This window comes from Argopecten irradians, unplaced genomic scaffold (genome assembly GCF_041381155.1).
Source record: "Argopecten irradians isolate NY unplaced genomic scaffold, Ai_NY scaffold_0509, whole genome shotgun sequence".
NCBI lineage: Eukaryota > Metazoa > Mollusca > Bivalvia > Pectinida > Pectinidae > Argopecten > Argopecten irradians.
In genome coordinates this window covers 32,749-53,505 of record NW_027187976.1, presented here as the reverse complement: position 1 = coordinate 53,505, position 20,757 = coordinate 32,749, and the positions used below count along the sequence as shown (strand labels likewise).

General features: G+C 33.9%; 1 protein-coding gene and 1 pseudogene across 1 annotated transcript; both read right to left on the bottom strand.

The window, feature by feature from the left end:
- Positions 1 to 1,033: 1,033 nt before the first annotated feature.
- Positions 1,034 to 11,611, bottom strand: LOC138312887 (dorsal-ventral patterning protein tolloid-like; the record flags this gene model as incomplete). The annotated part of the gene is made up of 9 exons (XM_069253609.1): positions 9,954 to 11,611; positions 8,834 to 9,098; positions 8,168 to 8,272; positions 5,512 to 5,602; positions 5,033 to 5,124; positions 4,520 to 4,679; positions 3,873 to 4,021; positions 1,619 to 1,849; positions 1,034 to 1,075 (listed from the first exon to the last, which is right to left on the bottom strand). Coding segments are annotated over exons 1-9 (1,183 nt in total), but the record flags the coding sequence as incomplete, so codon positions are not given.
- A 95-nt stretch (positions 11,612 to 11,706) lies between these two features.
- LOC138312889 (blastula protease 10-like) lies at positions 11,707 to 19,467 on the bottom strand (annotated as a pseudogene).
- Between the last annotated feature and the right edge of the window lie 1,290 nt (positions 19,468 to 20,757).

Genomic DNA, 20,757 nt, shown 5'->3' with positions numbered 1-20,757 from the left:
AATAGGAAAGCAGATCAATAGTCTATATGTATCAACTAACTAATTTCAAGTATGTGGGTAACAACAGACACAATGGATAAAATATACCAATAAATTCAAGAAAGAAAAATACGGTATTTTTTTTTATTTCGTGATGTAACCAGATAACTATAATGAGGTTAACCAAAGTGTAAAAAATTGAACAAAGCAACGTAATAAGATTGAGATCCGATAAAAACTCTAAACAAAACTTACCGACAAAACTGAAAATAAATTTGATATGTTGCCATGTCGTATTTATTATTGTCAAACATTCATAAATTACATTTAAGTTATCACTCCTGTATGACGCAGATGTCGAATAATATACTGTGCACGTCATCCATTATTGTTCGTTAACATAAATCATAATCAGTTACTGATTCATACACAATGCTAAGTACCTTCATTCTTATTCACGCATCGTTTCTATTTACTGAACATAATGTTCTGTTCAAGCGTAGTCTAAAACCCTACTATCACGTATATCCGTTGTACAGAGATGTCATTTCATTATAAGGACCATCATACGTTCGAGGAGCTTTGATTTGTTACAATGTAAAAATAAATACATTAATCATCAAAATCATTGTTAAAACAATTTGATATTAAAATAATAAATGCGCTATAACAGCGGTTTAGTTCTTTTCCTTTCCAACCTTTATACTTGGGTTTTCATTGTTACCAAATAAAGTTTGAGAATGATAAACAATTATAAAGTTAAATGTTAAATCTTAAAATACCATTAACTGGTTATTTTCGTGGAGGATTGTTTTGCGATTTCCCGACACATTGTAATAATCGCAAAATATCGGTATTTCCCGCAAAACATACATACAGCCAGATAGCCACGTTCTCCAACTTTGTACATTAACGATAGCGGAAATTTTGAAATACGGTATGTCAAATCACAATAAAACCAAACCCTACGCAGAAATTACTAACATAAGTGTGAGGATGCAATGCTTAGACAATACGGGACATATGGAATGACAATGAGCTTATTTTAACTCACACTTGGGCGTTGTGGTGTGCAGGTTGTAGTATGTGGTCGTCACTGCAAAAAAAAATCATCTTTATAAAGGAATACTTCTTTTGCTGTGTCTAAGTATGCGAGTAATCCCACATGCTTTTATTAAAGATATATTTTCATTCTGGAAACTCGTTTGATTCAAATAATAAAGTCATTATTAATGATGATTAACTAGTGGTAAAATTGAATTTCAAACTCGGATAACGATACATATTCAATTTCAAATTCGGTTAACGATACATATCCATTTCAAACTCGGTTAACGATACTCTTTCAATTTCAAAATCAGTTAACGATACATATTCACTTTTAAACTAGTTTAACGATAAATATTTATTTTCAAACTCGGTCAAAGATAAATATTCAATTTCAATCTTGGTTAACAAGACATTAAATTTCAAAGTCGGTTTACAATACGTATTCTCAAATAACATTATGCTTTTTGGCAATATTCAATATTGATTGACTAAATTGATTACATTTTTCTCGAAATTCTATTGTCTTTTTAGAACGTGTGTACATGTACATCTTGAAATGACCTGATATCTATGACAAACAATTTCTTACCTGTAGTTGTGGGGATCGTTGTGGTGATACAATCACACATCCGGCAGCCTGCGAAGTCGTACCTGTATCCCAGAGGACAATTGCTACCAGCACACACCTGGTCCAACTCTTGGCACACGGGCGCGTTTCCTTCCTCCACCTCATACTTTATCACGTAACCAGTGAGCGCGAGGACAGAGTCTGAGTAGAAGGTCATCTCCAAGTATCTATCAGACCTACTAGCTGCTCGGACTAAAACAAATGGATCGTATCTTTATGTACATGTACGTTCGAGGGATCCATAAGTATATATAGAGGATTTTCCTTGTTTCTTGATGAATGCCAGTTAAATTTCATCGAGTGAAGAAAAACATATCAAAGTATCCACCTCACGTGATGAATTATTATTATTAGTATTCATTAGGATATCCTATTTTTTCTCGCTTTTATTTACAAAAGACCATCACTACTAGTTCCGCCAAAGGTTATTCCGTCGATTTATTTTGTTATTTGCCATTGCGACTATTACGTCGTATTTTTGTGAGCATGTCGTTATATTTTTTACACAAGATATGACGTCATTTTCACGCACAAACTTATGAGGTTACAATCAAAATGATATTTTCACTGTCAAGGCTGTATATAGATTGGTCAAAAGCAAGTGAAAATATCAAAAATTTCACTTGAGTAAAGTATATCGCTTAAATGTTCACCGTAAAACCTTAAAGTTCGCTGCGAAAAATGTATAAGATGCACTAGACATATACTGGCATATTGATTCAGATGATATTTCTTCTCTGTAGTTTGAGATTATGACTTACATTCAAACATCAATTTATTGCAAAAAATTATCTTCTGGCGCTAATATTTGTTTTAGTAAGGCAACTTAGGATGTTATTTATACAGGGATCAATATTTATTTATTTTTCTTATAAAAAGGTAATATAACATATATTTTTTTATTTAAAGGTAGGTTTCGCCCAATCAAATAAATATTTTTTTGTATAATCCGATAAACGTAGGGAAAGATGAAAAAACATATTAAAAATACCTCAATTTAATTTCTTTATGCGTTTGAGATTGAACAAATATGTCTTGAATACAAAATTGAAGGAAATCCTTGATTTATTACGGTGTCCGTCAGACAAAATAGTATGCAAATGAAGCTGCGATGGATTGTGTTGTCGAAGTTTCGCGCATGCGCATTGTTACGCACTAAAAGTAAACAAAATGGCTGAACGAAAGCGTGTAAGATAAAAAAAAAAAATGTTTGAATCGGCAACAAAGTGGAGGAAATTATAATGGAATCGGTAGCATCCTAGGTTATCTGTAGGGAATTAAATTCAGAGATGGCATGTAGCAATAGAAGAAACAGAAGCCACATCTCAAGCGGAACGTGCCCAGATCTGTTGGGACTCGTGTAAAGGCGTTGCACGTGGTGAGTTAAATTTCAAACACATACAGCCGCAGACTAACTACATGTATGTTTGGTGTACTAAGCTAGCGAGCGTACATGTATGTCAATAACATGAAGTGTTTTTAGATTATATGATATGTATAAATAGTCCATCGCAATTCGATTAGTTGTTGTTAGTTTTTTTTTAACTAAACATGCCGTGGCAAGCTGTCACTGCCATCGGCACGCTTCCGTTTGTTGCTGCGGCCTCGTTTTGGAAAAAATACGTCATGTTCTATGTAAAGCTTGACTTCGCTCTATTTTTAGAGGAGTATTTTCCTGGTCAAGCTAGGCAACTGACCACCCATATTGTTCGATGTATGCATTGAAAATGATCTGAAGATTATATCTATGTACAGGATAAATTTCAGTTTAGTAGTCTTTATATTTCATTGGGCGAAACCTACCTTTAACAATGAATTTCTCAAATCAAATTAATTATTTAGCATAAAATTTATACGATATTTCACTAAAGCAATATAATAAGTGTGGTATATCATACAGAAAAAATGTGTGATCGAAGATTTTTTTCGGTACATGATAACGTCGTATCTAAACATACCAAAAATTCGTTTTTCCTGTTGTTTAGATGTAAAGATTTAATATATGTAAACATGATGATATTTCTTTTCAAAAGTTCAAAGAATATTCACTGTCTTGCTTTAGATTTTAAATGTTCATATTGATTTCTCTATTCTTGAAACCGGTGTAGCCCGAATTTTGGACCCCGCGCGATTAAACCCCTTATTGTACCTACTCCTTTGGACACCGCGAAATAAAGTCATTTCTATTACATATATGCGATATGAATATACTTACAGCTGTAGGTCTGGTTGAGTGAGATGTTGTTATGATCACACAGACGTGTGTTCTCCAGTCCGTGGACGTTAACGAAGGTGATGTAGTCACAGTGACAGGTCTTACCATCATACCCATACCTACAGTGGTCTAGATCAAAATGGAGGAACCTGGTCAAAAGTCAAATATACAGATGTAAAAGTAGATTGGGAATACGTAATATTTTCAAAAACGGAAAAGAATCTAGTGTATATTATGTACATTGTTATAAGCACATGTGATCGATTTGAATTTATAGACAAAAGGGAACACGGCATGAATCTTCATAAACAGATTTTTTATTAGACTTTTTATTGACAAAGCAACGTGTTTTAACGATATTTGATATAACATAAGCTGTTGTTGTTGTAGATTTTATTATTTTAGTGTACACGGAACGGTTTGGTATATCAAGCTTGATAAATGCGTCATTTGATAAAACTTAGAATGGAGAAAGTCCGAGTTTCATATCGATTACGGAAGTAGATCTAGAGCTAGAGATAATGCGACTTTTCTCGGAGACCAGATTCGGTGACCCCTGAACTGTGACATCATAAGTTTTAATGAGATCGCTCTTCTGAAGCTTATATTACAGTAGGATCTTTGCAAGGAGAAATCATTGTCCATACGTGAGTTTAACGTATTTGTCCCTGAAGATATGGTCCTGTCCCAGGTCGATCCTGATAGCTGTATGATATCTCAGGGGGTAGCGACCAGGGTAGTTGGCCAAACTGGGTGTTCTTATATAGCCCTGGTTTATGTACGTCTCGTTGTTCTCTCGTGGGTAATCTATAAACAGGAAATAATTTCTACTTATCAGTTAGAGTATTACAGTGTGTGAAAATGGACGGATCATGGTGATATTGAATACATAGACCGTGAAGACTTTCTGAGTTATCAAGGATTATTAGCAAGAGTTATAGAAAATTATAAAAGGGTTAACTTGGTGCTTTGTACAAGTCTACAATTGACGTAAACAAACAATCTTGTACTTTGTACTAAAATTTGATTACCGTAGCGCAAGTTGATCTATATTTAGACTATATTTGTACTTATTTGATAATTTGTTGAAATTCTTCTTGATTTTTTTTTTCCATTAAAATGTTTAATGGGTCTCAAACAATGTTCAGACATATGCTTACCATGGCTTATCACTGTCCCTATGGGGGGAGCCACGGTAGGGAGCGATGAATCCTGACATTCACAGAAAGCTGGACAACGGTCATTGTAGTATCTGTAACATAAAATATCAGTTGGCAAGGTGTATTATCATTCTAGGTTGTAGATTCAGGATAAAGCCGAAAAAGAATTTGAGTATATGGACAGGGTAATATGTAGTGAGCAAACAACTTAAACTGCTTGTTTGACAGTCAATTTCAATTCCATCAGATGTTATTGCAAAAACTAAAAGGATTTGGCATCAGACAAAACCGATTTTATTATTCTCTAAACCAATGCCAGACATCAAAGTGTTTTGAGAAAAAGGTGAATAGAAGATGAAAATTACCGCTTTATCTTGGAATAAATACGATCAAAATCATAATATAAATCAGGCAAAAATTTCAGGTCGTTAATGTTAATACATATAAAGCTTGAAACGCGATGCATGTATATCCTTTACCTGTAAACAGCTGTTTCACCCGATGAACAGGTAAGACAAACAATAGGAAGACATGGCTGTGATGTAGTTGTTGGTATGGTTGTCGTCGTATCTAGTTAACACGAAAAATAACGTGACGCTTCACCAAATGGAACACTTTTAAAACATGTAATACAGAATGTTCAGTTTACAATCTAAACTAACAAAAACGGTCCTGAACAAAAATTAAGGTGCTGAATAATAACTGAATATTTTCTTTTCATCTGCTTATTATCTGTATTTAAAATGAAAATATTAAAATTGTGAAAAACTCTGGAAAACGACGTCATGCGACAACATCAAAATACCATATATTTTAAAACAAGAAAAACAATAACCGAATTCTCTGGAATATTTTGGACAGATATGTGACCTGAATAAACTAAAAAATGTTTCTACTTTCTTTAAATGAATTCAAACATTTTTCATTATGTTTTAATATATATTAATCAAACTATATTTAGGAGGTGTTCCATTATATATGGTACTCAAACCTGCTGAAACACAGGGTTGGACCATGTATGATATACGCTGTTGACAAGTAAACATATCATGATATTAAAACTGAAGGCATCTATTTGTGGAAAGTCAAGAGAAAAAAATCTGGATTCAAGCACATGCAAGAATGTCAATTTGGGCCCTCTGGTGGCCATGACCGCTGAGCATTTTTTTGGAAAATTTTACTTAGTGTCAAAATACAGTTCAACGTGACCTAATTTTGTAAAAAGAAGTCAATTATGTAAGAATAACGTTAAAGTTCATCTGGTGACATGATTAACCTGAAAAAACCATGTGATATATCCTATTAGATTGCATTGAACAATGTATTTCATTATTGCATATTGTAAACTTAGGCACAGAATATTGTGGATGTAATGGGATTGGGGGGGAGCAAGTTGGGGAGAGGATTTTTATTTTCTAAATTTTGAAACACCAATAAATGTATTGTTATGTTCAAATTTATGATAAACTGGCTCAAATATTACTATTTTCTCTGTAATGGATGGCATTTGTACAATTAATATTTTTATTTAATTGTTTAAAACTTTGCAAAAACGAAAATACAAAAATCGGTAAATATCGAAAGTTTCAAGAGGCGGAGAAAAACATGTAGAACACTCTAAATACATTTTTATGCCAAAATACAACAAGTCATAGACCATACAACATTAAAAAAATAAAAATCACCTCATTCTTCCCCCTGCTCCCCCTCCTCAATTATCTCATTCAAAATATTCTGTGCCTAGGTTTATGATATACAAATATATATAAGGTAATCTTAAATGATATATACCACACATTTTCTGGTATAATATGGCACCAGATGAACTTTATTCTTACATGATCGACATTTTACAAAATTAGATCACTGTAAGTTAAATTTTCCAAAATGGTTTGCTTTCAACAAATAAATGCATTATAATTCATGAAAAATTATTCAAAATTATCATTTGCTTCTAACAAAACTGGACAAAACAGAAAATTGTCTCTCCTGTTTAACCCCTCATAACTCACAAAGGAGTCCGACTTGACCTTAATCAAATGTCATATCATGATTTCCTAAACCCCCGAGTATCTGTAAACAAAAAATAATGCTTATCGGTCATGGCCACCAGAGGGCCCAAATTGACACTCCTCTTTTGGGTAGCGTCACGTAACTATATCGAATATTCAAAGGAAGCCTAGAGTGACCAGGAGAAAGGCAAACGACGGAAAGGATGATATGAACATTGATAAGTTGAAAGTTATGAAAAGTGGTTTAGAACTTCTGTCATCTTTATCGAAGGGATAGATTTTAAAATAAAAGTATATTAGAAGGTGAAATTATTACCTTGAGGAGCATACTAGTTATAAAATAGCTCTCTCCCTCTTCCACCCCCCATCTCTCTCTCTTTCTCTCTCCCTCTATCTGTGTCTCAAATACAACTTTATATATTATGTATATCTTATATTGTAAATGCCATCTTGTCTATGTAAATTGAATGTTTTACTTTTTGGAACGGTTTTACATTAGTTGTACAACTTGTGCACAATCCCATTGCACATTTGGCAATAAAATATATTTAAATAAAAAATATCAAATATTGTCAATGTACATGTATATTATAGAATCACTGATTTCTTCATAAAAATATCAAAGGTGAAGATACTAGTAGAACCTTGAAGAGCTTATAACTACTTCTATAATATCACCCATGTCGTTCATTTTCTTACGATCTTATTATTTTCAGTGCTCTTCATTTCAGTTGATTTCTTTTCTTGTTTTGAGTTTAGACAAAGATAAGCCTTAGTAAAAATGATTTGCCTACTTGTTCTAATTCTACACAGCAAATATATGTTTCTGGCTCTAACTACATTAGTTCTAGCTTTGGTTTTTATACTCTTGGATTCTTCTTCTTAATTCTTGACTCTTGACGCCGTCAATTTGACGATTAGGTTGTAGGCGTGCAGAGGATGTGGTAGGGTTAACTGGTGTTTTTCCTTAGTGAAAAGATAAATGACATGCGCAAGACTAGTGCATGAGGACTTCAAGGGCAACGTGGGAAATATGTGCTATGAGATCATCGAGTGTGGTGCACTATGGTGATTGAATTTATAACGGGATGAATATATATATATCTATAGGTGGCTTACTTACGGTGGTGAACGATAAATATGTTGTATTTGGCAAAGAACCCTCCCTTCACAATGGCATTGGCATCTGATACAAATCTGACAGTGATGGATTCTGTGCCGTCTCCAACTGAAAGGGAAAATGATATGGATAAAGGATATTTCAACACCTCTAACAATGTGACTACATTATACAATTGTATCGTCTTGATTTTAATGGTGTGAAACGGGGTCAAACAATATACATGTACATATACAGTCTTAATAGCCTGTCAAAATATTTAACAGTGTTGTGCCTTTGGAGCAGCTAAAGGCGTTAAATAGAAAGTAAAAATGTAGAATTTACTGTAAATCTCTATAAATAATATTTGGGAGGATCACTGAAGATAATCTAATTTAAGTTCAATGCAATATAGAGCAAGTTATTCTTACACATATCTATGTTAATGCTTCGCGGCAAAGACGGAGAAAAGACAACCCGACCAATCGTTTATGTCTGTTATATATATATGAGCTTCCACCAGATATTCATGATCAGCTATTTGTATTACATATTTCTACAATTTTACAAGGAAGGAAATGTTGATATTTTGTTGACCTTTTTGTTTGATTTTTATATTTCATTTACATTTACAATTGCTGACTGTTTTAAAACAGGTACACCATAATCATGACATTTACATATACTTACCTTGTACGAGCCCGTTTCCGTTTGGTAGAACACTCCCACAAAAAGTCTGTGTGATCCGGCCTCCTCTGAGAATCTCGACTCGGTCACAAGAACATGAAGTACATTGCTCAGTCTCGAAAAACGAAAATTGTAGCGAGATGGACACTGTATCCCCATGGCTTTGGCTTACGTTCCAGATGCTGTAGGTTTTGTTGATGCTAGGTGGGTACAGGTTCGGGTAGTTAGGCGACATGATGATACCATTCCCCAACACGGGAATCGGAATCTATAGCATTGGGCAAAATGCATGGATGATATAAGTCATAGACAGAGAAGATCGAACAATTAACGAATGATTATAATTGCTTCATTCATAAGAGTGTGATTACAGTGCGATAAATAATGTCAATATGATAGAAGCCAAGCATCATGAAGAATTAGCTTGTTTAAGTTAACGTCCTATTAACAGCCAGGGTCATGACTTCCCGTTAATGCAGTGTCTTGTGTGTGTGAAGTGCTTGTTATTCGAGACTATGGTATATTCCTGGTGGGTCTTCTTCTAAAGTGGAACTTTTGCCCTTTTTACAGTACTATATCACTGAAGCATGCCCAAGACCCAAAGGCACAACCTACCCGCACATTATACTGACAACGGGCAGCAGTCAACCCACTCCCGTAATGCTAAGCGCTAAGCAGGAGTACGAATTTGATATACAATGGTGTGTCTGAGCCAGGGAACAGAACCCTGAGCATTTCACATAGGGGCGAGCGCGTAACCGAAGTCCAAAGGCGAGGTGGTACCAAGAGTGACGTTAGGAAGAAGAAAGTTTGTTAGAAAAAAAGAAAAGATAAGATCCTAGATTTAGTCACCTTTTAACGATCATGCCATAAGGGCAGCTGGTACAATTCTTACGCCCTACCTGCAGGACAGTCATGAAGAGTAAGTAAATATGTTACACTATAAACATAATGCAATTATGGACACATTATACAATTATTGACTTTGAATGAGGAATGTCAATGAAGAACTAACCTGGTGTTGGCGCCATTATTTCCTCTAAGGCTCGGGAGTGTGTCACACTCCATATATTGTGCGACCTCACTAAATATTCATAATTAAAAAAATATGTGTTTTACTTACCATAACACAGAGAGAAATTAAGACAAAACCTCCCCTGTCGATGCACATCTTCCCTATTCAGTATAGAAGCTGCTAGGATATAAAGAAGTTCATGGTATGTATATATTACCGTACGAATCCTGTAGTTGCCTAGGGAAGCAGGAATATAGTTATTAAATATATTGAGGTTATCTATATCCCGCCAATAATTCAGATATGAAGTGTTTCTATATTACACACCAAGCTACCTTTATTATAAATTTACATATACTATCATATAGAACTTCTTTAAACTAATTAATGTTTGGAGAAAAGGCCGCTCGTCAGCCTTTCAGTCACATAAATTGCAAATATGATACATTGACAGAAACGCAAAAATTCGTCCTTTAGAATCACAACGATTTAAATTTTTTAGTTATCATTACCGAGAATAAAAATACAAAGGTAATATGGGACTTAGTACAAGTGAACAGGGTATGTGTCACTTAACATATTTAAGCAATAGCAAATGATTTATTTCAGAAATGAGGGTGATCTGTTGATTTTGACCGTAGCAAGTCCGTGTTTATTTTGGATAAATATGTTAAGATATACTACGTGCATAGCTGAGCTACAAATGTAGGCTTTGGTAAGAAAATAGGGAGCTTTAACCAAGTAACTTTGTTATAGACAACGTAGTGTAAATAAAGTAGAAGTATAGTGAAGGTTCTAACCTTTGCCACGTATGTATAGGCTGTAATGTGATTCCCTACACCAATTTGTGTCTTTACTTTTTTTAAGCATGAGACCCACTTCAACGTATCGAAGAATTATCATGTAACTTCACTCAACATAAAAAATGTTCATATCTTTTCTAGTTTTGTAAAAGTTAAACATCCAAACGTTGACACCAATTCTTTTTGTTAATCTTACATACATGTATGTCATGATTTTCAATTGCAATTAGTCTTTGATTACATAAACATTTGTTTTCGGGCCAGAATGAATATTTGCACATCTGCAAATGCCATTTTGTCTTAAAGATCACATTACTTTTAAAAAGTAAAATTCACAAGCAAAAACTGTTGCTGCATTTTATTTTAAAGTTGTTTTTCTTCACCTATATCTGTTATAGGAAAGCAGAACATCATTCTATGCAATGTATCAACTGACTACGGTTGAATTGCGGTTGTTACAACAGTTGCATTCAGTAAAATGTACCAATAAATTTGTAAGTAAAACGTTTTATATTTCCTTATGTAATCTGATAAATATAATACGGATGGCTATTTGTGTAACATTTTGAACAAAGCAACGTAGGAAGACTGAGATCCGACAAAAAGGGCCAAACACCAACCAACCAACAAAAAATGTGAGTGAAATAAACTTGAGATTTTTTCATAGTTTGTATTAATATAAAACATCCATATATAGCACATTTTAAGATATTATCCATGCATTACGCGGATGTCGAATAAGATATAATGTACACATCATTTTTGTTCATTGACTCACCGTCATGATCACTTGAGTCAATTCGTACTCATGCACATACTGTTCATACACGTGATTGATTATTGATCACACACTGTTCATGCACGTGATTGATTACTGATCACACACTGTTCATGCACGTGACTGATTATTGATCACATACTGTTCATACACGTGACTGATTACTGATCACACACTGTTCATGCACGTGATGATTATGATACATACTGTTCATGCACTATGATTGATCACAACTGTTCATCACGTGATATAGATCAACTGTACACGTTCACACTGACTGATTATTGATAACATACTGTTCATGCACGTGACTGATTATTGATCACATACTGTTCATACACGTGATTGATTACTGATCACACACTGTTCATGCACGTGACTGATTATTGATCACATACTGTTCATACACGTGACTGATTACTGATCACACACTGTTCATGCACGTGATTGATTACTGATCACATACTGTTCATGCACGTGACTGATTATTGATCACATACTGTTCATACACGTGATTGATTACTGATCACATACTGTTCGTGCACGTGACCAATTCTGTACTGATCACATACTGTTCATGCGCGTTACTGATTATTGAGCACATACTGTTCATACACGTGATAGATTACTGATCACATACTGTTCGTGCACGTGACCAATTACTGATCACATACTGTTCATGCGCGTTACTGATTATTGATCATATACTGTTCATGCGTAATCTACAATTCTACTATCACGTATATCGTTGTATAGAGACGTCATTTGATGTATTAGGTCCATCATACGCTCGAGAAGCTTTGATTTGAACACTGAAAAACAATAACTACATAATCATAAAATCAGCATTGTTAAAACAATTGTTATTAAATTAATGATGCACTAACAACGTTTTTTTCTTTTCCAAACTTTTTTTATGGAGACAATTTGCTTTCCTGAAACTTTGAAAGAAATTTGTTTTCATCTGGGTTTCATTAATACCATACATCGTTGAGAAAAGAATGATAAACAACGTAAAGTTTTGTTAAATACCGTAAGGCCGCTTATTTATGCTATTTCTTGGCACATTGCTATGATCCAGAAATCGTATCCGCTAAATGATGAGAAATGATTGAATCACATATATAAATGTACGTATAGCCAGATAGCCATTTCCCCATTTGTTAAAAATCGCGAAAATTTAACCGGCTTTACGGTATTTCTAATCACAATAAAATCAAACTACATAATGTATATTCAGAACTCGCTATGCAGGAGTGTTAATATATATAAATTCGACGACACATTAAGTATTATTAACAACGAGTTCATCTTACTCACACTTAGGCGTTGTTGGTGCAGGCGTTGTTGTTGTCACTGCAAGAAAACAATGCATTCGTTTTTATAAGAAAATACTTAATTCGTTGTGTTAAGATCTTCGAATGCCATCACCAGCTTTTATCAAAACTATGATTTCATACTGCAAAAGCATATGATTCAAGTAATGTCAATATTAGTAATGATATGCCAGTAGTAAAATTCCAAATGCGGTTAACAACACATATTACAACAAACATTATGTTTTTGGCGATCTTTAATTGATTGATTAACTGAATTGATGACATTATTCTCGAAACATCATTGTCTCTACAGAACGTGTGTTATATTATGTTATACACTATTTAATCATAAGGGATATGTAAAAGACTTAAGGTTAATATGTGTACTTTCAAGCCTTAACTTCTCTTTAGTGTGTCTCACAAGCTAATTTTGACTGGATGTCAATGATTTTTTACTGATTAGTTTAATTTATTACATTTTTCGAAATGAAATATCTGGTTTTACTGTGAACATAAAAGCGATATACTTCACTCAAGTGAAAAAAATTATATTTTCACTCGCTTTTGACCAATCGGAATGCAGCACCGACAGTGAAAATATCATTTTGATTGTTACCTCATTGGTTTTGCGCAAAATGACGTCATATTTTTGTGTAGAAATATGGCTTATGCTTACAAACCTATGACGTAATTATCGCAAGGGTAAATATTTCTGTCATTTAAAAAACAATGGCGGAATAACCTTTGGCGGAACTAGTTATGGTGGTCTTCTGTAAATGAAAGCGAGAAAAAAAAATTAATAAATAGAATATATCGTGTGTCTTGATGAATAGATATACCAGTATATTTCATTTCGTGAGATGGGAACTTTGGTGTTTTTCACTCGTGCTTTGCACTCTTAAAAATGACAATTTCCACCTCACTCGATGAAATATAACTGTTATTCATCATGAAACAAGGAATATCTTCTAAATGTTTTAATGAAATGTTTTCATTTGACATCTACCACTATAATACGAAAAAACGTTGACTTGAACGTGTGTACATCTTGATTCTTGAAATGACCTGATATCTATGACAAACAAAGACTTACCTGTAGTTGTGGGGATCGTTGTGGTGATACAATCACACATCCGGCAGCCTGCGAAGTCGTACCTGTATCCCAGAGGACAATTGGTACCAGCACAAACCTGGTCCAACTCTTGGCACGCGGGAACGTTACCTTCTTCCACCTCATACTTGATGACGTAACCAGTAAGCACGAGAAAAACGTCCGAGGTGAAGGTCATCTCCAGGTACCTGTCAGACCTACTGGCTGCCCGGACTAAAACAAAGGGAAGGTATCTTCGTGTTCGATCGAGGGATTCATAAATATAGAATGCATTAGATATACATTGGTACACTGATTAAATTGAGTTATCTCGATACATATGTGGTTTTATATATCAAATTAAAAATCAATTCATTGCAAAAATGATTATTAGTGTTTTTTTAAGGCAAGATATGATGTTATTTATACAGTGATCAACATCTATTCATTTTTCTTATCAAGACAGCATACATATTTATATTTCAAAAGGGATTTCCTATAAAATATACAGCTTTTTTTCAAAATGTAAATATCTCATAAAAAATATGAAGATAATTTAGAGTAACATGTTTTTATTCAAAATGTCACTCATTTACCGTATAAACAGTTTTATTCTTTATGCTTAATGTAGAAGTTCAAAGTATCATGTGACTGTAATAAAATCAGCTAGCAATGCAGAATAACAGGCATGTTTACAAATGTATCATACAGAAAAAGATTGCAGATGATTTTCGGTACATTGTTGTATCAATACATAATGAGCGTATATATGTACATGTATATAAAAAACTCGTTTTCCTACAGTTTTCATATACATGTAACAAAAGTAAACATTGTGATATTTCATTTCATTGGTCCAAAGAATATTCACTGTCTTTCTTTATATATTTAATACGGTATCCAAATTGATTCCTTTATTTTTGAAAACGGTGTAGCGCGAATTTACACCCTAAGAATAAGCTCTTAATTCGAAAATGCGATTACGATGTATCAACGCACATATACGATAAGCGAATACTTACAGCTGTAGGTCTGGTTGAGTGAGATGTTGTTATGATCACATAAACGTGTGTTCTCTAGTCCGTGGACGTTAACAAAAGTGATGTAGTCGCAGCGACAGGTCTTACCATCATACCCATACTTACAGTGATCTAGATCGAAATGGAGGAACCTGGTCAAAAGTAAAATATGCGAATGTAAAAGTAGATTGCGAATACTAGCAATTTAGATAATAAATTATCTATGTCTCTGGGAAAACGCTTTTTTAATGAACAAAAAAACACAATAGTGAGTATTATGGAAGCAAATGTGATCGATTTGAATACATAAACAAAATGGGAACACGGCACGAATTAACATTTTTAGAAAAAGGCAATTCAATGAAAAAGAAACGCGTTTGAACGATATTTAATGCTGTTGCTGCTGCGATGTAATTGTGGATGTTATAATATCGTAATTATTACTCAACTCTTACTGAAGTTTATACCTTCTTGATTTCTTTCAATTTCTTGTCAATAATAATTTTGCATGGATCTTCCCAACTTCGCTAGCCAAGGGTATTAGTCCGCTTCATTTTGTAGTAGGAAGAGAATCAGACTTAATACCCTTGGCTAGCGAAGTTGGGATCTTCCTGGTAATTGCATGTAGGTAATGATTGTAAATTTCCACTAAATTGTAAGTAATTGTTCGCTTACATTTTCAATGGCCGAACATATTTCCAATGATATAAGGAATATTTCGTTTGTCAATAGGCACTTACTATTTTACTAAGTAAAAGCATTAACTCAACTTGGATCATCGACCTATGTTTATGAAACAATTCTATATATTATATGAAGATGGAATCTGTGTTTTATCATTCCATATATTTCAAGTAATTATTAGATGGTAACAACAGAATAAACCTTAAGAAAATACTATCAGCTTAATATTTCAGATCACTTTCATGAGAGTATCATCCGAAATTAATCTGATTTTTTTTCCCAGCTGAAATTCAGTTCAATTTCAGTCCAATGCCTGGTCAATTTCGGGTCTACTTAATGAAAATTCAGGTCAAATAATTCTTTACCCAGAATTGAAGATTTTTCTTTTTTCATGTAAATTAACTGACGTACTTACTTTATCTTAACCGAAAAGCCCATGCACTTTCGAATCATAAAAAGGATTAATGTTACAGTAGCGTATTCGCAAAAAGAAAATGTAAACAGCCATTATCCATACGTGAGTTTAACGTATTTGTCTTTGAAGATATGGTCCTGTCCCAGGTCGATCCTGATATCTGTATTGTATACCAGAGGGTAGTGACCAGGGTAGTTGGCCAAACTGGGTGTTCTTATATAGCCCTGGTTTACATACGTCTCGTTATTCTCTCGTGGGTAATCTATAAACAAGAAATAGTTTCTTTTATCAGTTAGAGTACTGCAGTGTGTGGAAATGGACGGATCATGGTGATATTGGATACACAGACCTTGAGGACTTCCTGACTTATCAAGGATATAGTATTATCAGGAACGCTATTTTTATTAGAAAATATATTAGCTTGGTAAAAGTTTATAATTTACGAAAACAAACCTCATGTACATGTACTTTGCACTTAATTTAAGTTACGAAAGTGCAAGTTGATCTACATGTATATTTACCAGTTTCATAATCTGTTGAAATTCATAAGCATACTGAAATAAAAATATAAAATATAAGTATTATAATGTTCACGTATCATGCACTTTGTTTTATATAACTGTTCATGTGGCCTAAAATATATAAAGCAACAGCCATATGCTTACCATGGCTTACCACTGTCCCTATGGGGGTGGCCTCAGTAGGGAGAGATGAATCCTGACATTCACAGAAAGCTGGACAACGGTCATTGTAGTATCTGTTAGAGTTAGATACATAATCAGTAGACAAGTTGTATTATTATTCTAGCCCCCCCCCCCCCCCTTTAATCTCATACCTGATGTCTTTGTCAAAATTTTATAACATGGGTCTGTGGATAATACCGATTCATCAAATGAAATTATTTTTGATTCCGTTTTCGAATATATCATCGACTCCAAAAGATTCTAAATATTATTTTACATCCCTTCCCCGTCCCCTCTGCATTGCGTTCTCTCTCTATCTTTCTCCCTCTCTCTGTCTCTCCTCCCCCCCCCCCCTCTCTCTCTTGTTATGGAATGCTTGTGTGAGTGAGAGTGTGTGTGTTATTCTAAAGTATTGTCATATGTGTCGAGGAGAGCATCTACATATAGTGACCCTATAGCTGTTTACAATTCTCGTAAAAAAAACAACAAAAAAACAAACTTAAACAGTTAATTTCAATTTCAACAAATGTTATTACAAAAAGCAAAAGGCAATAGATTTGGCGTCAGGCAAATACTATTTTAGTCATCTCCATAACATTTCATCAAAGTGTTTTGAACAAAAATCTTCTGATCAAATCACAATGCATTATATGTTTACCTGTAAACAGCTGTATCTCCCGGTGAACAGGTAGGACAAACAATAGGAAGACATGGCTGTGACGTAGTTGTTGGTATGGTGGTCGTCGTATCTATATTTTTTTAACATGAAAGATATATTTTATGATTTGTATAGTATCTTTCACTACCGCTTTTATAAGTATTTAAATTTGGTCAATATATTTCAAAGAATCGCTGCACTTTTTCTTTATAATCAAAATTGAAGGTACTGAGGATGGAACGCATATACTGTAGCTAGTTCCATAATATTATATATATCATAATTTTTTGTATTGTGTTACAAAATCCATAATTCTTAAATTTACTGCTGTTTATTGGTGTTAATTTTGTTATCATTTATTATCTATTTATTTATTTTCGTTGTTTCGTTTATGGCCAAAGATAGGCTTCAGTTCAAATAATTACTGGACTACCTGTTTATTACCTTTTACACATTAGATTGATGTTTCTCTCGCCAAAATAGTTCAAGCTTTGGTTTCTATACTACTGGATGGCATATATAACATCTATAATTGGAATCTCAATCCGCTTACTTACGGTGGTGAACGACAAGTATGTTGTATTTGGCAAAAAATCCTCCCTTCACGATGGCATTGGCATCTGATAAAAATCTGACAGTGATGATTCTGTGCCGTCTCCAACTAAAAGGATTTAAATATTATGGAGGATGGATATTTCGGCACCTTTAACAATTAGCTATATAGAATACATTATATAATTGTTTCGTTTTGATGGTAATGAAGTGAAATATGAGTCAAACAATATTACATGTATATAGACAACAGTCGACGTCTTAATAACATATTTGATAGTGTCATATCCTTGCAACTGTAGCAAGTGTTTAAGTTAAATGTAAATTTGTAGCTTTTACTTCATATAATGTATTTTCTTTAAGAGGGTCACATCTGTTAACCTCATTACAATGGTTGAGTTAACTTACGATAATAAAATTATATAAAGGTTGGTATCAGACTACTATAGATTAAAGTAGAAGAAATGACAAGCATGCGTATTTGACCGGTCTGATATCTAATGAGTTTTAAAGTTTACATCGAATAAACAATAGATTCTACCAAGGATTTATATCTATTATATCTACGTCCTTGATTTTACGTAATTATGTATTACATCTGCCAGTATTCCTACAGAGAAGGAGTGGTTTTGGAGTGAAAGTTAGATTTACAAACTTATCCAGTGGGGTTACTTTTCTTTTTAGATTTTGTTTTGTCCGATCCCCCCCCCCCCCCCCCCCCCCCCCCCCATATGTTTATAATTACAATTAGACTGTTGACTAACATATAATTTCTGGTTGAGTGCTAAATTACCATAACATTTACAGTTTGTGGCGTGATAGGATACCTACCTTGTACGAGCCCGTTTCCGCTCGGTAGAACACTCCCACAAAATGTCTGTGTGACCCGGCCTCCTCTGAGAATCTCGACTCGGTCACAAGAACATGAAGTACACTGTTCAGTCTCGAAAAACGAAAATTGTAGCGAGATGGACACTGTATCCCCATGGCTTTGGCTTACATTCCAGATACTGTAGGTTTTGTTGATGTTAGGTGGGTACAAGTTCGGGTAGTTGGGCGACATGATGATACCATTCCCCAACACGGGAACCGGAATCTGTAACATTTGGTAAAAGGGATGGATGGTTTACGAGTATTTAAAAGCATAATCGTGAAACAAATGTTATACTCGCTTTATTTATAAGAGTTTATTAAATATATTATAATATCTTTATTAAAACAAAATGTGTGCGCCTTCGGAAGAGTCAGTAAATAGGTTACACTATAAACTTTATAAAATTATACACATAATGCAACTATTGACTTCGAATGAAGAATGTCAATGAAAAATTGACCTGGTGTTATCTCCATTATTTTGTCTAGTGATAGATAACCTAATGATGATAAAAATCAATAAAGGCTAGGGAGAATCCGTTACGTGTGCCACCTTCCATATATTTCACGACCCCGCTATATGTTGATAATTTTCTAAAATGTGTTTTACTTACCATGACACAGAGAGAAATTAAAACATAAACTGTTTTGTCGTTGTCCATCGTTTCTATTCTGTATATAGCTGATAGGATAAAGAAGTTCATGGTATGCATATATATTACCGTACGAATGCTGTAGTTGCCTGGAGAAGCAGGAATACAGTATATCTATCATCACGTTAACGATTGGGATGTTCAAGCGTTTCCACGATGCACACCAAGCTACGTACCTTCTGGTACATAGGTATCCATCTATTATACGAGTAGAGTCCACAATTGCACATATGTAAAGTTTTTTTTTTTTTAAAATGCAAATATTGGTACTTTAGAACCACAGGAATTCAACACTTTTGAATAAATCATTACCAAGAATGAAAAATACGAAGACCATATAACTATATGGATCTTAGGACAAGTGAGTTACACGTGGTTGCCGTAATTAAAATACACAGGGTGTGTTTCACTTAACATTTTTCAACCAATTCAAATAGTGTTTTTTTCCGGATATGAGTGTGATCGTATGATATTTACTGTAGGATGTCCGTATAAATTTGTTGTTGATTAATACACTTCACTAATACTTATTAACTAGCGCACGACACATGTCGGTTTTGGTAAAAAAATAAAATAGGGAGCTTGTAACCTTGTGACTTTTTAACATAGTGTAAATAAAATAGAAGCAACAAAAAACATTGCTACATGTGTACATTCACACCAATTTGAGCCTTTACTGCTTGCATGGCAAATTTTATTCTACCCTGTACATGAGACTCGCATTATTTAACGAAGAATTGTCACTGAACCTCACTCAACATGACAGAGTTCTGTTTTGTTAACCTTACATGAGTAATTGATTTTATAACTGTTTGTTTTTTGACCCGAATGGATATTCTTACACATCTGCAAATGCCATTTTCGATAAGATCGCATTTTTTACAAAGCAAAATTAACTATATATAGAGAAACAAACATATTGTTTAAGGCTCTGTTATCACCAGAAACCACGGTTTGTCCATGCAGAGATTCATGTAGATCTACTTTAAAAAATTCTGGGTTTTTTTTTTAATGAATTTGCGTTGTTTTCTTTCTCTCTCTCTCTCTCTCTCTCTCTCTCTCTCTCTCTCTCTCTCTCTCTCTACGATAAAAAACGTATTCTTGTGACTTTTCGTTATGGTGTTTTGAATGAAAGGACGAACGTCTTCACTTTTCCTCATTTATCATTTTTTCCCTGAAAAGTTTTATTTTTAACGCAACGTTAGTTGCCAGTGGGCTAAGGGAGGTAACTCTTACATTTAGTTAAATCTCGCTTTATCATAGGTAAGATTTATTTTGAGTGTGTATTTCACATTGCATTTATATTCACTGCCTATTTGAACAGTACATATCAGTATTTAATATTCGAAGGCAGTAAAATTACTTTAATGGTTATATTATACAGT